Below are 18,198 nucleotides of genomic sequence, written 5' to 3'. Positions count from 1 at the left end.
ACAGAGGCACAGTATTCCAAATTTATTCTGTACATTTTTGTACCATTTCATGGGGTGGCAAAAGCCACATCACTATGGCTAGGCTTACAAATGCTCCAGGGCAGATAGCCTAGTACTAAACTATGAAACTATAAGAGTCATTCAGTTTAAACTTATGAAAGCATTTTCAGTTTTTCAACAATTCTTCGAGTTCAGCACCTTGGTATAAGGTTTCTGAAACTGACATGTCTATAAAGTCTTTAATCAGTCTTTTCATGCAGGGGATGCAGCAGCAAACACATACCACCAGTAGAATCATTACTACACAGATGGCAATCAGAATGTTCATCAGGATACTGCCCCACCCCCCAGACAATCTCTGGAAAAAGTCCGTCAATGGATTTGGCCCTGGTTTGGTCATAGCCGACACTTGCTGAAGTACCTCAAGGTGATTGTCTATTTCGAGTTTGTGGTCAGGAATATATGAACAGCACTCCTCCTGGATTAAAGCACAAGTACCTCCTCTCGCCACTAGGGTGAAGTCGAGAGCCATGTGGTTTTGAAGCACTACAGTTCTCATGGCAGTCAGTTCATCAGTCACCAATTCTAGAGCGGAAAAGGTTGCATTGCTCATTATTTCGAGAAGTTTAGACAGTTTTCTCAGTTCCCAGATTGATTTCGTTGCTCCATATGCTGGCAATACACCTGCTCATGAGATGATGGTATCACCCAAGTCCATATGTGACAGTCCATTTTTCCCTAGGCCTACAGCATGGTGGTTTTTCCAGCCCGCATTGATTTGCCCTACTGGATTGACAGACTTCTTGATTTCTCGTCGAACATTTCAAATTTTCCCCTGAGGCAAAACTGCTGTGTGTCGTATGGCTGGAACCAGGTACCCCAAATAACGACTGCCAGTTCTCAGGTAACGACTTGTATGCTTTCCTATCACATAAAAAATAACAATCTTCTACTTTGGTAGTAACTTTACTATGTCCTGGTTCTGGATGAAACATTTTTTTGTCAACTATAATCAGTTTATAAAGATCAGCATTATGTTTTACTTCATCAGTTGTCCTATGCATCAGTTCAAAAAATGAATCATAGCTTGTGTGGCAATAGGAACCTGTGTTATCAGTTTTATTGTAGCATCTATAGGGAACAGTCACATTGCAATTGCACCAACCCACCTGAACTGTATCATTTTTGTAAAAACACACAGTCTCCTTCTGTCGAACAGACAAGTGCAATGCTACTTTATCTTGTGATGTAACATCTGATGTATCATAGACTAAATTTCCCCAGGTCGTGTTGGCTCCTAGGGGGACTGAAGTTAACAATAACCCCCCGTATGCTGTTGGCAAAGCTGTGCAAATCCAGCAATTCGAAACATTGAAGGTCTCAGCATACACATATTTGATTGCCTGGTAAGTGTTGAAGACTGGGTGCCACTCTACGTGCAACTCTCCACGTTTATTCAGTTCAGTTTGTGTGGCTGGGAAAAGGAATGGCCACAACAAAAAGATCATTGTCACTAGTACAGTTAACAGGATGATTATGCAATACTTCTGAGGAAATGGCTGTTCTGCATTTCTGTTTTCTCCGACTCTTCCGAGTGGTTTTATTTGGATTTTTCTGGATTCCATCATTTTTGCTTTTGACATGTGATCTTACTCTCTGCCCTAATAGGACCTTCAGCACCGATGGTTTTTTAACTAGGGTTGAGACAGATCAGTCATATTGATCTGACCCTCCTTTGTAGCCAGACTTTGTGCTAAGGGCCCCGATGGAGAGGTAAGATTTTTGTCCAGTTCAAAGTTCTTAACTAGTTTGCAGTGCGTCAGGTGGATCCATGAGGCTCGCTTTGCTATCTTGACTGCAGTGGGTGATGAAAGAAGCACCTGGTAGGGACCTTCCCACCTAGGCGATGTCCAGTTTTTCTTTTTTATGGCCTTTATCCTCACCCAGTCCCCAGGGATCACTGCTACTTCCGATGTTTCGGTTTGTTTTTTATCTGAAACAGAATTTGACTGCAACAGATGTTTAGAATTCATGACTTTTTTTATATATTCAGCTAGTGTATAATCGGCTTCCTGGTCTGCAGACATGAGAAGTTTCCACTGGGGTGTATAATAAGCCCTTCCAAATAGTTTTTCAAAAGGAGTTAATCCTTTTGCAGTCGGAACAGTTCTCATGCTCAACAGTGCCAGGGGCAAACAATATAGCCAATTCTTCCCTGTCTCAGCTATTAACTTTCTTAATTTATTCTTTAATATACCATTATGCCTCCCAACTAGCCCTGCAGATTGCAGATGGTATGCACAATGATTATTTTAAGAAATACCAAAATGCTTACTTAACTGCTGTATGGTTTGGTTTACAAAGTGTGTACCATTGTCACTGTAGATCCTTTCTGGAATGCTGAATCTAGGGATGATTTCTTTGACAAGTACTTTTGCCACCGTAACTGCATCTGGATTTTTGGTTGGAAAGGCTTCCACCCATCTGGAAAACATATCTACAATGACAAGACAATACTTCTTATTTTCACATTTGTTCAATTCTATGAAATCCATACAGATAGTGTTAAACGGATATGGTGGTGTAGGGAAACTCCCTTGTTTGGGCTTTAATGCCCCATGATGTTTGTTACAAATTTGGCACATCAAACAAAATTTTTTAGAGTAGTTTGCAAATCCGTACATTGTGAACACCTGGTTCACCAGCTGTACCATCCCCCCTGTTGAGACATGGCACTGCCCATGGCTCAACAAAGCTGCATATCTAAACAAATTAGATGGTAGATGTCCAGTTTTTCTTCTTTATGGCCTTTATCCACACCCAGTCCCTGGGGATCACTACCACTTCTGATGTTTCGGTTTGTTTTTTACCTGAAACAGACTTTGACTGCAACAGATGTTTAGAATTCATGACTTTTTTAATATATTCAGCTAGTGTATAATCGGCTTCCTGGTCTGCGGACATGAGAAGTTTCCACTGGGTGTATAATAAGCCCTTCCAAATAGTTTTTCAAAAGGAGTGCATCCTTTTGCAGTCAGAACAGTTCTTATCCTCAACAGTGCCAGGGGCAAACAATATAGCTAGTTCTTCCCTGTCTCATCTATTAACTTTCTTAATTTATTCTTAAATATACCATTATGCCTCTCAACTAGCCCTGCAGATTGTGGATGGTATGCACAATGATTTTTTTTAAAGAAATACCAAAATGCTTATTTAACTGCTGTATGGTTTGGTTTACAAAGTGTGTACCATTGTCACTGTAGATCCTTTCCGGAATGCCGAATCTAGGGATGATTTCTTTGACAAGTACCTTTGCCACCGTGGCTGCGTCTGGATTTCTGGTTGGAAAACATATCTACAATGACAAGACAACAGACAATACTTCTTATTTTCACATTTGTTCAATTCTGTGAAATCCATACAGATAGTGTGAAACGGATATGGTGATGTAGGGAAACTCCCTTGCTTGGGCTTTAACGCCCATTGTGTATGATGTTTGTTACAAATTTGGCACATCAAACAAAATTTTTTAGAGTAGTTTATAAATCCGTACATTGTGAACACCTGGTTCACCAGCTGTACCATCCCCCCTGTTGAGACATGGCACTGCCCATGGCTCAACAAAGCTGCATATCTAAACAAATTAGATGGTAGTATCGGTTTCCCTTCTTTAGAGATGTACAGCCCCTTTTCGAGAATTGTTCCTCGCTTTACCCATCTTTGTTTTTCAGCTTGCGTAGTGAGTGTCTGCATTGCCTTTAACATTTCCAAGTCTAAAATCTCAGAGGGTTGTAGTTCCTCATTTAAAAGAAATACTGCTGTAGCAGCTTGTTTTGCAGCTGTATCAGCTCTCGCATTACCTTTTGAAATCCTATCTTGTTGCTTGGTGTGAGCTGTGCATTTACAAATAGCTACTTTCTGAGGTAGCTGAATAGATTCTAAAAGATTTAAAATAAACTGTGCATGATTGATAGGTTTGCCAGTAGATGTTATCATTCCTCGGTTTTTCCACTGTTGCGCAAAAACATGTAAAGTAGAAAAAGCGTACTGGCTGTCAATAAAAATGTTTACACATTTACCCTTTGCTAAGGTACATGCCCGTGTCAAGGCAATCAATTCTGCTGCCTGTGCAGATAAGTTGTGTGGTAAAGGTTTTGCTTCTATAATGTCAGTATCAGAAACTACTGCATATCCTACTAGGTTCTGTCCTGCAGGACCACTTTTGCATGAGCCATCCACGTAGTATGTCACCTTGGCATCATTCAAGGGGACATCCGTGAGATCTTTTCTAGATAGTGTCTTTTGCTCAATTACCTGCAGGCAGCAGTGTGGTGTGCCATCTGCAGGGTTTGGGAGCAAGGTAGAAGGGTTCAAAGTCGTACATCGTTCAATTGTCATATGAGGTTGGCTCAAAAATATAGTCATACAAGAAAGATGCCTAGCAGGGGAAAGATTTGCTATCTTCTCTTGCAGTAAAATAATCATGACTGCATGAGGCACTCTCAAAGTGAGAGGGTGGATCAAAACTACTGAGGCTGAAGCCTGTACTGCCATTGCAGCTGCAACTACTGCTTGTACACGGTGGGGTAAGGATTGTGCCACTGGGTCTAGTTGTGATGAATAGTAAGCAATGGGGCATTGCTTATCCCCATGCTGTTGTGTTTATACCAATGTCATGTAACCCTGCTTACGATCTACATTTTGGAAAAAATGTTTATGGTAGTTTGGTAATCCTAGAACTAATGAGGACGCTATTAACTGTTTCAGTTTGCAGAAAGCAGATTCTGCTTCTGGTGTCCATTGTAACAAATCCTGTGCTGCCATAGGCTTTTTATATATCAGGTTAGTCAACGGTGCAGATTCCAAGGCAGTGTTTGGAATCCAGCTCCGACAAAAATTAGCTGTACCCAGGAAGGACATCATTTCCTTCTTGGTAGTGGGTTTTGGTGCTTGCAAAATTGCTACGTTTCTGTCCTCATCTAATGTTCTACCTTCTTTGGATATTACATATCCTAGGTATTTGACTTGTTTTTTTCCAAAGCTGCAGTTTATTTTTGTTTACTTTATGCCCTTCAGTGGTTAGAAATCGTAATAGCACTATGGTATCTTCTGTACAATCTTGCTGGGTGGGGGCCGCCAGCAAGATGTCATCAACATAAAGTAAAATCTAACTGCTTCTTGGTGGGGTAAATCCCACCAAGTGGCTTGCCATTTCTTGTGAGAATATTGTTTGACTTTCACAATATCTCTGTGGTAGTCATGTATATGTATACCTTTTTCCCCTGAAATGTGAATGCAAACCAATACTGGCTGTCAGGGTGTATCGGTATTGAAAAGAATGCATTTCTAATGTCTACCACAGAAAAATACTTCTGTTGAGGTTTTAAATCATTCAACAGGGTATGTGGGTCTGGCACCGTAGGTGCCCTTGGTATTACTGCGTCATTTACAGCTTGTAAATCCTGGACCATATGCCATTCTCCATTTGCTTTTTTAACTGGAAATAAGGGTGTGTTACATGGTTAATCGGGAGATTCTACAAGTATCCCTCCTTTAAGTAAGGCTGTTATAATAGGCTTTATTCCTGCCTCTGCATCTTTTCTTAAGGGATACTGTCTTTTTTGTGGTCTGAATGCTGACTTTGGCGTGACAGTAACTGGTCCCGCTGTATGAATAAGTCCTACATCTGACTTCCCTGTTGACCAGGGAGTTTCTGGTATATTCTGTAAGGCATTCTCTTCCTCCTTCAATAGGAGTGCTAATCAGCTGTCCTTGCTAGACTGCAGGTGCACGGCTGGGTGGGTCTGAGTTATCCAATTCAACTTCTGTATTTGTATTCCCTGTTCTGACAGTTCTAATTCTGTCTGTTTCTCCCATCTCGTGACTTTTTCTCCTAGGTCTGCCCATTCTATGTTTTTGTCCTTGGATAAGCTAATGTGGTAATTGATTAGATTTATAAAGCGTAAAGAACTCCTGGGGCAATGAACTACTGACTACACTGTTCCCTTCTGTGTCCCAGTACAGATTACGTAATATCAATCTGTTTACATGGTTTTTAAATAATTCTTGCTAATATTCCTTGTCAGGTCCTGGCGTGTTACAATAATACAGGGTACAGTGCAACAGGTGTTGCTTATCAATGTCAAGGGAGGGGAACTTGCTGATGGCTACATTCATTAACTCTTCGGTCACAGTCCCTGGACCAGTCGTAACCAAGTCCTAGCTGTACCAATAAAACATTTCACCCTCCGATTGTACTGCAAAGGTATCAATTTGTCGCTGTGCTTCCATACCCTGCATGGTTGGGACTACTGCTATACCAAATAGCTGCATAAGGTCTCTGCCCAAGAGATTTCTGGGCATTTTGCAGAAACAACAATTTTGCTTTTCTGAGTCAATCCTGAAACAGGATCAGTTATTGCAATGTTACGGGAGAGGGGCTCCCGATACAGCTGTCCATTAGCTGCTTTTACCAGTATGTAGTCAGGTGACTCTGTGTTTTCTGGCAGTTTGGAGGGATGTAGCAGTGTTCATGATGCCCCTGAGTCACACAAGAATTTGACTTCTCTCCCTTCTACCAAGAGTGTAACTTCTGGTTTTGTGTCTGCTAAATAGAGCTCCAGGCTCAATAAAGCTAGGTCTAATATTTCATTTTCTTCATTGTCACTAACGTCTTGCACTTCCTCTATCTTTTCTGTCACATCCTCTACTCCCTCTATCACATTCTCATTTGTCCTTTCTCTGCTATCCCCTTCTAGTGATTCCTGACTACCATATAGTCAGTCCTCACCCTCCTTGTCTTCCGTGGTTGCCTTCTTATTTTTCCTGCAATCCTTTGCCAAGTGTCCCTTTTTACCGCATTTGAAACATTCACCCCTTTTCTTTTGCCCTTCAAAGTCCTCTGATCGCTAATCAGATTGTTTGTTTCCCTGTGCATTTTTCTTGCCCTTTTTCCCTGGACTGTACTACATAAACTTCTGCTCCATCTTCTACAGAAAATACTTGAGCTTAATTTTTCTTTTTCCTATTAAAATGCCTTTCAGCATGCTTAGCATATTCAAGTAATGACTGTAACCTGCTTGTATGATGGTCTACCATGTGTTTTGCAATAAACCTGCTTATGGGTGCAATACTGCCTTTTAAAAATGCATTCTTTAACTGCTGTTCATATGGGGAATCTTGTGTTTGATCTTCAGGAACCTGCATTCCACAGTGGTTATTAAAACATTCTAATAGTCTGGCATAATACCGGTCAATACTTTCACCTTCTTGTTGGATGCATTGATTATTGCAAGTCCAGTCTGCCCTAGGCTTCCATTTTTCAGAGATGCGGTCTTTAAGACCTTTTACTCTGTTGTCTAGTTCTGTGCTGCTATGTGGGAGGGGTCTGTGTGCAGCGTCACGGGGATTCCAGTTGCCACTAATCATGTGCCAATCTGGCCCCACAATTTGTCTAACTACTTTTTCTACCTCTTCTCTGTTTAAGTTATAACTCAGCCTCATTCCTTGTAAATCTTCTGAGAATTTTCTAAAATTAACTTTTGGATGGGGAATTCCCTCAGTGGCTTTCTGGATATCTTCCGGAGTCCAGGGTCTATACACTAAAATAGTTGGGTCCTGATTATCTTGTCCTGCCTGAGGATTAGGTACTTCTATAAGTGGACATATTTCTTTTTCACTCATAGAATGTGAATTCTTAACCATTTGATATAACTCAATGCCTTCATTTGAGTTACCTGCCCGTGTTTGACACCTGGTCCCGATAGGATCTCTAATAAATGGTTTTATTTTTACAATGTCTCTATTTTCAGTGACAACAGGATATCGTGGGGGTGGACTAACCTGTTCACTTGCTTCATATTCTGGTAAGGGAGGTGGAGGGGCCAATGCTATTACTAAGTTATTGTCCTCCTTATCTAAAAACATTGTTTTTGAATTGTTGTTCTTTTGTTCCCTACGGTTTACTTCCTCAATCCACCCGTGTGCCTGAGGAATTCCTAATTTGCATTGCTTTTTTACCCGACCTTTGGAATCGCTTTTAAGCTGTTTGACAAGTTTGATAAGTGAGGAGTTTTCTAATTTTCCGTCAAATTCATATTTATTAACCCATTTTGAATAATATTTAATATTGTCAGCGCGCTGCGACTGCATGTATTTTGCGTCTTCTGTTAATGGCGGATTTTGGGGTCTTTTTGTGAAATTATTACCCATTTTGTTCTACCCTTTTGATCGGTACATAACTTCTCTGATTTTTAACGTGGTACCATGGATTTTGTTATAGTCTCTTCAGAATGACTGCCTACCTATTCTGTTTCTCCTGATTTATGTCAAGACAATAATCTTTTCTGTCCCTGACTTGTAAAATACAGTCTTGACAAAAACAATACAAATCTAGTCCCTGATCTAAAACAGAAAACAGAAAGAAGTAGATTCACCTTACCTGAGCCTACGTGATTGAGCCTACATGATTGATCACCTGATTCACGGAGACCCGTCCTTCAGTCGCAGATCAGAAAGTGGCTGACCTCTTTTGTACGACAATTCAGTCGGAGGGCTTTTCAAATAAGAAGAACCGATTTGGTTTCTTCCCCGTACGGTTTCAACCACCTGGCCCGTCTGATCCGAGGCGAAGAGAGGGTTCTGGTCCAAAGGACCAATCTGTCAAAGGAAAAAACTTCAAAGACTAATTCACGTAAGGTTCAAGTATGGCACCCTTTATTACTTGCAGCAAGGAGACAAAACATGCAGGCAGAATGATATGTCTAAATTACTAGTAAGCAGTATGCTACTTTTATACAGTTCTATGAAATGTTACTTTTCTATTGTTGACATAGACACAGCTTTCTGTATTACTCTACAGAAAATGTTACTTAGATTTCCTGCTGACATGTTCAGATTTAAAACTCACTATGTGTTACATAAAAAATGTTACTTAGATTTCCTGCTGACTGGATTATTGTTGATTTACAAAAACATTTGAGAAAAACAGCCTGGCCTTGGGGCTTATTTTTAGCCCACTACAAACCTTCTATTCTTTAGTTGTGCAGTTCTAATATATATGTGTTACATTTTACCTAGATTCAAGGTACATTTCTAGCTTAGGTACAAGTAATGCTGACTACGGTTTATACGTTCAAGCAGCCTTTGTTTTCATTATCAATAGCTTCAGCAGCTGTGTACTTTCTTATGGCATACACAGAAAAACAATAACTCTTTGTTAAGTCTCATGGCACTAGTAGAAAACACTTATTATTTTCATGAAATTAGCAGAAATCAAATGCTTCTTGTTAATTTCCATGGCATAATTAAATCATAGCTGCGCATATTTTCATGACATAAAATGGATTGGAATGTCTCTAGTAGCTGTGCAAATATTCACGCAGTGGGAACAGAATAAATGTATTAACCCTTTTAAACCTCGAATGCACTAAGCATGCATATTACTAATACATATTTTTCTAACAAAAACAGCATGGCTTAAACTTTAGCTTTATTGATGGACAGTTTATTTTGTACCAACCAGTTGCAGATAAGGCAGATGTCATACTGTAAGTTTGTGGTCAACTGTTGAAAATATTTATAAGATGTAGTTAACTCAATGTCATCAGCATACAGAGGAATGTTAAGATTTGGCAGAACCAAGGAGGTTAATAATATACTGAGAACAGAAGGAGGCCTAACACAAATCTGTGTAATACCCCACTATTACACTATTAGTAATTAGCTATTAATCTAATTACTAACACTATTACCCTTTGTTATGTCTAGACAGTTCTGTGTAGATTCTGTGGTGACTGTATTTATTTTTATGTTTATTTGCTCATCCATTTATATTTGGAATGTCGCTTACCAGCATGTCATTTAACAGTCAATTGACCAACTGCAAACTGACTTCACAAAAAAGGACCACTTCCTGTCTGAGTACATTACTGTTTTCAGTCAAAAGAAATAAGAAAACAGCACAACGCACCTTCGAGTAGGATTAACAAACTCTGTGCAAACCAAATGTAAATATGCTGAATAAAATCCAGTGCTGAGTTTGAAACACAACCAGTCTTTTTTAAAAAAAAAAAAACACAAGTAGGTAAGCGCTTTCAGGAGTAAAACACCTTCTTCATCAGACCTTAATACAACATTTTTTCTAAGTGTGTCTCATATAAAACTTTTCAAACTGCAATAACAGTAAGTAAAACACATTACATCATTCAATTACTTAACTTCTTAAAAGGGCCATTGTAAAATACTCTTCTTAAAAGGGTAACGCTATCCCAAAAAAAGGGAAATAGTGTGTGCCTCATACTACATCAGTAAGAAGAAAATGTATACATATACATAAAAATCACCAAAGAAATGCAAACCGTGGTCCACTGCAAAGATAAAATCCAAGAGTAATTTGAAAATACTGCTTTATTGAAAAACAGACCAAGACAAGCGCTTTCGCATATAGCTTTATCAAGTCTTCACTAAACTAAAATCTCAGCTCTGTTAATATAGTAAATCAATTAACTATATAACAAGCTACGTCATTAATTACTGACTGACTAATTTAGTATTGAGACATAAATATAAAATTAAAGTTATATTAACATAAAAATATATAAAAAATCCATATTGAAAATACTGCTTAAACATAAAACCAGGATGAATAACAAAATAAAAAAAAAAAAAAACACATTCATTTTTTTCTTCTTAAGAGGTCTGGCTCTTAATGTGGGCTGAATGGATATATGCTCATTAAGACCAGGAGTATACTGCACTCCGAGTCTAAACATCCATTTTAACTCTGCCTGATAAGTTCTATTCACCAAGTCCCCCTGTCTAACACTCTCCTGTATAACTTCCAATACCAAAAATTTAAAGCCATGTTCATCACCACAGGTATTGACATGTTTTGCTATGGCACTATAGTTCATGCCTCTATGTAGACAATAAAGGTGATCTCGTATCCTTTCTTTAAGCGCCAGTTAGTTTTGCCAACATAAAAACACTGGCATAATATACAGAGCGCAAGATAGATCAAATTTTTTGTATTACAGTCAGCTAATGGAAGTTGTATAAATATCTTCAATGTGCTGGATATTTATAAAAAGTCGACTCAAATATATATATATATATATATATATATATATATATATATACATATATACACATACAATAGGCGCAATTATTACATTTCTTAGTTCGCCCATCCAACATTCTTTCATTTATAGGGACCTGATGTCTAACATGACATAGCTTTTGCCTTAGACTACTTTTATTCTTGTACCTGAACCTGGGTCTAGTACCTACAATAGAGCCAATTTTAGTATCTGTACTAAGAATAGGCCAATGTTTTAATATAATATCCCTAATTCGCTATTCATCACTGGAAACAGTTAGGCTAAAAAAGGGGGATGTGTTTCATGTGTGTCTTGGGTTCTAGTATTGCTGTTAGAAGAAAAATATGGTTTTCCTACAGTGTGTCTACAGTGTCTGACAGTCTGTTGGGTTTGCACTATCTCTTGTTTCGTATAACCTCTGGATATAAAGTCTGATCTCATAGTGTCTAAACATTTTTCAAAATCCTGGTCATCATTGTGTAAACGACTAGCTCTCAAATTTTGTCCTTTCAGGACATTGCAAAATACATGTCCAGGATGCATACTGCCACCACATACATAAGTAGGTCAATAACATTCTTTTCTTTGTAGTTTTGTAGTAATATTTGATCTCCATCTTTAACTATCATCACATCCAAAAATTCAATACAACTTTCAGAGTGATTACAAGAAAATTTCAAAAATCCAGTACTGGCATTCAAAATATCAATATATTGGTACAATTCCAATAGGTCACCTGTCCATAGAAAGAAAAGGTAATTGACAAACTGTTTATACTGACTGGAATTAAACATGATGTTCTCCTCCCAGGCTGCCATTACTGAACTGGCATAGGTGTTCGCACACAGAGTGCCCATTGCTACACCTGAAGTTTGTATATAATAGGTGTTGTCAAAGGTTTTGTATATAATAGGTGTTGTCAAAGGTGAACATATTATATTCCAATACCATTTCCAGCTTAAGACATAAAAATTTCTTATACCTAATGTCATATATGCCTGTGTTGGTAACAAGTTATTGTACCATGTGTATCCCTTCATCATTTGGGATTCAGGTAAAAAGAGAGGCTATATCTAAAGTAAGAAACATACCCAAGTTTCTATTTGTCCTCTTTTCAACAAAGCTATATAAGTCTTGTAAAAATGTTTACTATCAATTAATACCGATTTACATGTTGATAAGACTGGTTTCAACTGCTTCTCTAAATAGATGGATAGTGGTTCAGTGAGCCAACCACTCCCATTTACAATAGTTGTAAAGGGGGGAGCATAGAATCCTTATGCACCTTTGGTAAGCCATTCGGGGCTGGTATTCTTGGATGCTCTACTATAAAATATCCTAAAAGATTTTTATTAATCAATTGATTGTCGAAGCATTCCTTCAAACGATTAGTGACCTCAAAACTAATCTTCTGTACAGCATCAATAACAACAGATTTGTAAGTAGAATTATCCTTTAACATATTAATACTGTCTAAATAGCATTTCTTATCCATAATGACCGTTAATCCCCCCCTTATTTGCTGGTCGAATGACAATGCTCAAATCTCTCTGTAGACTATTAAGTGCCTCATGTTCAGGTTTGGACATGTTCACATACCCCTTCCTACGCTTAGAATCATTTAGCAACAAATAAATGTCATTTTCACACATTTTGACAAACATATCAAGAGCCGGATGTTATTGAGGCAAATAAATACTAGGTTTTCTAAAATTAAAATCAACAACTGTCTCATTAACATTTGAATCTGCATTAACGTTCCGTGCAAAGAGTTTCCAATCAGTCACAGTCTCAGATATATCCGCTTGCTGGGCCGGAATAAAGGATAAACCTTTATTAAGTACCTGTATCGCTGTAGATAATTCTCTTTGCAAAATGTTCCATACCAAACTCTTCAGCTCTGTTTGCACATCGTTGGCAATGTTTGAGCCTGTGTCGTGTTACATGCCCCAAATGTCTGCGTTGGTTTCCTTGACGGTTGTCCATAACCTCCATTGATCTTTTGCATTGTTGTCAAAAGCGTAACTGTAGATTCAAAAACCTGAGTAGATAATGAATCAGTAATTCTGCTTTGTACCACAGGTTCCATGGCACAGATAGGAGCATTTCTTATATCCTCATTGGGTGTAACATAAGTAGAACCGAACCTGAAACTGTTGGCGTTTTGGTAGAAGCACTCATTTGATTTGAAGCGGATGACATCTGCATGGTGTTGCTCAATGGATGTCTATCATTAATGCTGTTTTCAGTATGACATTTAGGTAGATTCACATTATTCACAGTTTCAGTGTTACTGATGTTAGAAGATGTTTGTGCATCTGATACTACTTCATTTCGCTCCTTGGCCAAGTAAATACATGATTGTTTTTAAAATCATTAGTGTCACGTTGCAACTTTTTTCTTTTGTAACAACAATTTTTTCTCATAGGTTGACACCTGATCAATAATCTCATAAAGTTTCACGTCTACTTGATCCACAGGATACCAAGAATATATATCTTCCTGCATCTGTTGCACTTTGTGACTAAATCTCTCTCAGTTGGTAGAAAATAGTCACTAAGCAGATGCATATATGAGAAGCTTGTGTCTTAATTGATCTTTCGCCACTTAGCTGTGGATGCTGATCACCATAAGTGGGCATGACAAAGATTCTTAAACCACACAGTATAACTTTTAGAGCACAACAAACTTCCAAATGAAAGCACTGACTTTGTAGGCGTTTCAGCCGATATAGATGATTTTCAGTATTTGTCCGCAGTCAGAAAGTGGCTGACCTCTTTTGTAGCATTTCTTATCCATAATGACCGTTAATCCCCCCCCCCCCCCCCCCGGTCTACAAGAGTGTAGTGAGACCAGCTATGTTATATGGGTTGGAGACAGTGGCATTGACAAAGGCAGGAGTCAGAGCTGGATGTGGCAGAGTTAAAGATGTTAAGATTTGCAATCGGTGTGACTAGGATGGATAGGATTAGGAATCAGTATATTAGAGGGTCAGCTCATGTTGGACAGTTTGGAGACAAAGCAAGAGAGACGAGATTGCTTTGGTTTGGACATGTGCTGAGGAGGGATGATGGGTATATTGGGAAAAAGATGCTAAGGATGGAGCTGCCAGGTAAGAGGAATAGAGGAAGGCCTAAGATAAGGTTTATGGACGTGGTGAGAGAGGACATGCAGGCGGTTGGTGTGACAGAGCAAGATGCAGAGGATAGGAAGAAATGGAAAGAGATGATCCGCTGTGGCGACCCCTAGCGGGAAAAGCCGAAAGAGAATGATGATGATGATGATGTGTTACATAGAAAATGTTACTTAGATTTCCTGCTGACTGGATTATTGTTGATTTACAAAAACATTTGAGAAAAACAACCTGGCCTTGGGGCTTATTTTTAGCCCACTACAAACTTTCTATTCTTCAGTTGTGCAGTTCTAATATATATGTTTTACATTTTACCTAGATTCAAGGTACATTACTAGCTTAGGTACAAGTAATGCTGACTATGGTTTATACGTTCAAGCAGCCTTTGTTTTCATTATCAATAGCTTCAGCAGCTGTGTACTTTCTCATGGCATAAGCAGAAAAACAATAACTCTTTGTTAAGTCTCATGACACTAGTAGAAAACACTTATTATTTTCATGATATTAGCAGAAATCAAATGCTTCTTGTTAATTTCCATGGCATAAGCAAATCATAGCTGCGCATATTTTCATGACATAAACAGGATTGGAATGTCTCTAGTAGCTGTGCAGATTCATGCAGTGTGAACAGAATAAATGTATTAACCCTTTTAAACCTCAAATGCACTAAGCATGCATATTACTAATAGATATTTTTTCTAACAAAAACAGCATGGCTTAAACTTTAGCTTTATTGATGGACAGTTTATTTTGTACCAACCAGTTGCAGATAAGGCAGATGTCATACTGTAAGTTTGTGGTCAACTGTTGAAAATATTTATAAGATGTAGTTAACTCAATGTCATCAGCATACAGAGGAATGTTGAGATTTGGCAGAACCAAGGAAGTTAATAGTACACTGAGAACAGAAGGAGGCCTAACACAAATCTGTGTAATACCCCACTATTACACTATTAGTAATTAGCTATTAAAAAAAAAAATTCTAAATTATTTGCTGGTCGAATGACAATGCTCAAATCTCTCTGTAGACTATTAAGTGCCTCATGTTCAGGTTTGGACATGTTCACATACCCCTTCCTACGCTTAGAATCATTTAGCAACAAATAAATGTCATTTTCACACATTTTGACAAACATATCAAGAGCCGGATGTTATTGAGGCAAATAAATACTAGGTTTTCTAAAATTAAAATCAACAACTGTCTCATTAACATTTGAATCTGCATTAACGTTCCGTGCAAAGAGTTTCCAATCAGTCACAGTCTCAGATATATCCGCTTGCTGGGCCGGAATAAAGGATAAACCTTTATTAAGTACCTGTATCGCTGTAGATAATTCTCTTTGCAAAATGTTCCATACCAAACTCTTCAGCTCTGTTTGCACATCGTTGGCAATGTTTGAGCCTGTGTGCGTGTTACATGCCCCAAATGTCTGCGTTGGTTTCCTTGACGGTTGTCCATAACCTCCATTGATCTTTTGCATTGTTGTCAAAAGCGTAACTGTAGATTCGAAAAAACCTGAGTAGATAATGAATCAGTAATTCTGCTTTGTACCACAGGTTCCATGGCACAGATAGGAGCATTTCTTATATCCTCATTGGGTGTAACATAAGTAGAACCGAACCTGAAACTGTTGGCGTTTTGGTAGAAGCACTCATTTGATTTGAAGCGGATGACATCTGCATGGTGTTGCTCAATGGATGTCTATCATTAATGCTGTTTTCAGTATGACATTTAGGTAGATTCACATTATTCACAGTTTCAGTGTTACTGATGTTAGAAGATGTTTGTGCATCTGATACTACTTCATTTCGCTCCCTTGGCCAAGTAAATACATGATTGTTTTTAAAATCATTAGTGTCACGTTGCAACTTTTTTCTTTTGTAACAACAATTTTTTCTCATAGGTTGACACCTGATCAATAATCTCATAAAGTTTCACGTCTACTTGATCCACAGGATACCAAGAATATATATCTTCCTGCATCTGTTGCACTTTTGTGACTAAATCTCTCTCAGTTGGTAGAAAATAGTCACTAAGCAGATGCATATATGAGAAGCTTGTGTCTTAATTGATCTTTTGCCACTTAGCTGTGGATGCTGATCACCATAAGTGGGCATGACAAAGATTCTTAAACCACACAGTATAACTTTTAGAGCACAACAAACTTCCAAATGAAAGCACTGACTTTGTAGGCGTTTCAGCCGATATAGATCATTTTCAAGATTTCTTATTTGTTCACGCATGTCGAGTTTGATTAGACATATTATAAGTCTCATTTCCACCATTTTGTGTATAAGATAGATCAATAAGCAGAGGATTAGCCTCCCCTTTCATAAGATTCAACAATCGGCTTGTACCACTTCTCTGATCACTGTCAGTAATAAATTCAACATCATTCACAGTTGTAACACCCTCTGCCATTTCTCCCTTGGGTAGCAAAACAGACAAAATACTAGTGAAATTGAAAAACGACACCCAAGGATGCAATCCACCGATAAACCAAAACAAAGAAATCACCAAAAAAATGCCAACAGTGGTCCACAGCAAAGGTAAAACCCAAGAGTAATTCCAAAATACTGCTTTATTGAAAAACATACCAAGAAAAGTGCTTTCGCATATAGCTTTATCAAGTCTTCACTAAACTAAAATCTCACCTCTATTAATACAGTAAATCAAGTTAACCATATAACAAGCTATGTCACTAATTACTGACTAATTAATTAATTAGTAGTAATAGTAGTCAGTAATTAGTGACGTAGCTTGTTATATATATATTTTACTAGTGAAAGCACTTACCTACTTGTGTTTTTTATTTTACTAAAGACTGACTGTGTTTCAAACTCTGTACTGGTTTTTATTCAGCAAATTATAAGAAAATCCATCTCTCCAAAAAGTGGAAGTATTCAGAGAGTACATGAAAAGTTATTGCATCCCATCTAAGAAATGCTGTTTTCCTGATGGGGTTGTACGTCATGCATTCACTGCACCCTTATATGTAAAAAACATGTAACTGAGAAGTACGTGATCATGACTTCCCGATTATAAGAGTAACTGATAATCTCTAAGATTTGACTAACGTTTTGAAAGAAAAGTGATAAAACATCACAAGATACCAGACAGTATTAATACAAATCTGCCTAAACTTCTGCAGGTTTACTTCTACTGTGCAGTAGGGAGTTCTTGAAGTAAGGGGAGGATAGCCATGTTTCCCCTTCTCCAAACCTTTAACCTCTTTTACCTGGTTAACAAAATACATACATACTTATTACATTAAATAACTAAACAAAATGAAAAACAAAAAAACAAACTTTAGTATCAGCCATACAATGCGTGAAAGTGTGTCTTTACAATATGATATGTAAATTAATTTGTAGTTTGCCAGTGTTTTATATTTTCTGTAAAACTTATTTGAATCTGAAGCAAATCTCTACTGAATAAAATGGAAATATATATCAGCATATTGAAAGAATATAACAAGGTTTTTTTAATGTTTATATGCATTGCCCATTGGGGATCCTTATTGTGAGGCTGTCATGTGATGTCTAATCCATGTGTTACACTTACCTACGTCTGTGTTTTTGCACACAATTGCTGAACATTAAGTTATAGTCATTCTTACCAGGTTTACATGCTGTATAAACCTTTCTTAGGAGCTCGATGCATTTGTCCTCTGACAAGACATGAATAACACGTGCCATGATGTACATATCCGCTGTGGGAATAGGATCCTTAAATAAATCTCCTGCAATCACATACAAAGTATTACTAATGCCATGATATAATGCAAAAGTTTCAATGATGAAAACTGAAGATTTATAGTTTTACAATGACCTCCTATGAGTGTAAAATGCATTGTGAATGGCATATGTTCTTATTTCATCTGTGAATAACATTTCAAACTGCATCTCAGACTGTCAGATATTTATATAAAAATGCATGATATTGTAGTTTCACTGACTTTCTTA

The 18,198-nt window shown here is 37.9% G+C and overlaps 1 protein-coding gene across 1 annotated transcript in view; it reads right to left on the bottom strand.

Annotated features, from left to right (window-relative positions):
- Nucleotides 1-18,198, bottom strand: part of LOC122813602 (acetylserotonin O-methyltransferase-like) — a 237,282-nt gene that overhangs the window by 54,505 nt on the left and 164,579 nt on the right. The window contains exon 6 of the mRNA XM_044086017.1: nucleotides 17,853-17,975. Coding sequence (XP_043941952.1) covers nucleotides 17,853-17,975 — 123 coding nt within the window. The remainder of the gene's footprint in view (nucleotides 1-17,852; nucleotides 17,976-18,198) is intronic.

Source organism: Protopterus annectens, chromosome 1.part1, assembly GCF_019279795.1.
Source record: "Protopterus annectens isolate FY-2018-M chromosome 1.part1, PAN1.0, whole genome shotgun sequence".
NCBI classification, from domain to species: Eukaryota; Metazoa; Chordata; order Ceratodontiformes; family Protopteridae; genus Protopterus; species Protopterus annectens.
The sequence above is the reverse complement of the archived record's forward strand: the minus strand, read 5'-3'. Positions and strand labels throughout refer to the sequence as shown.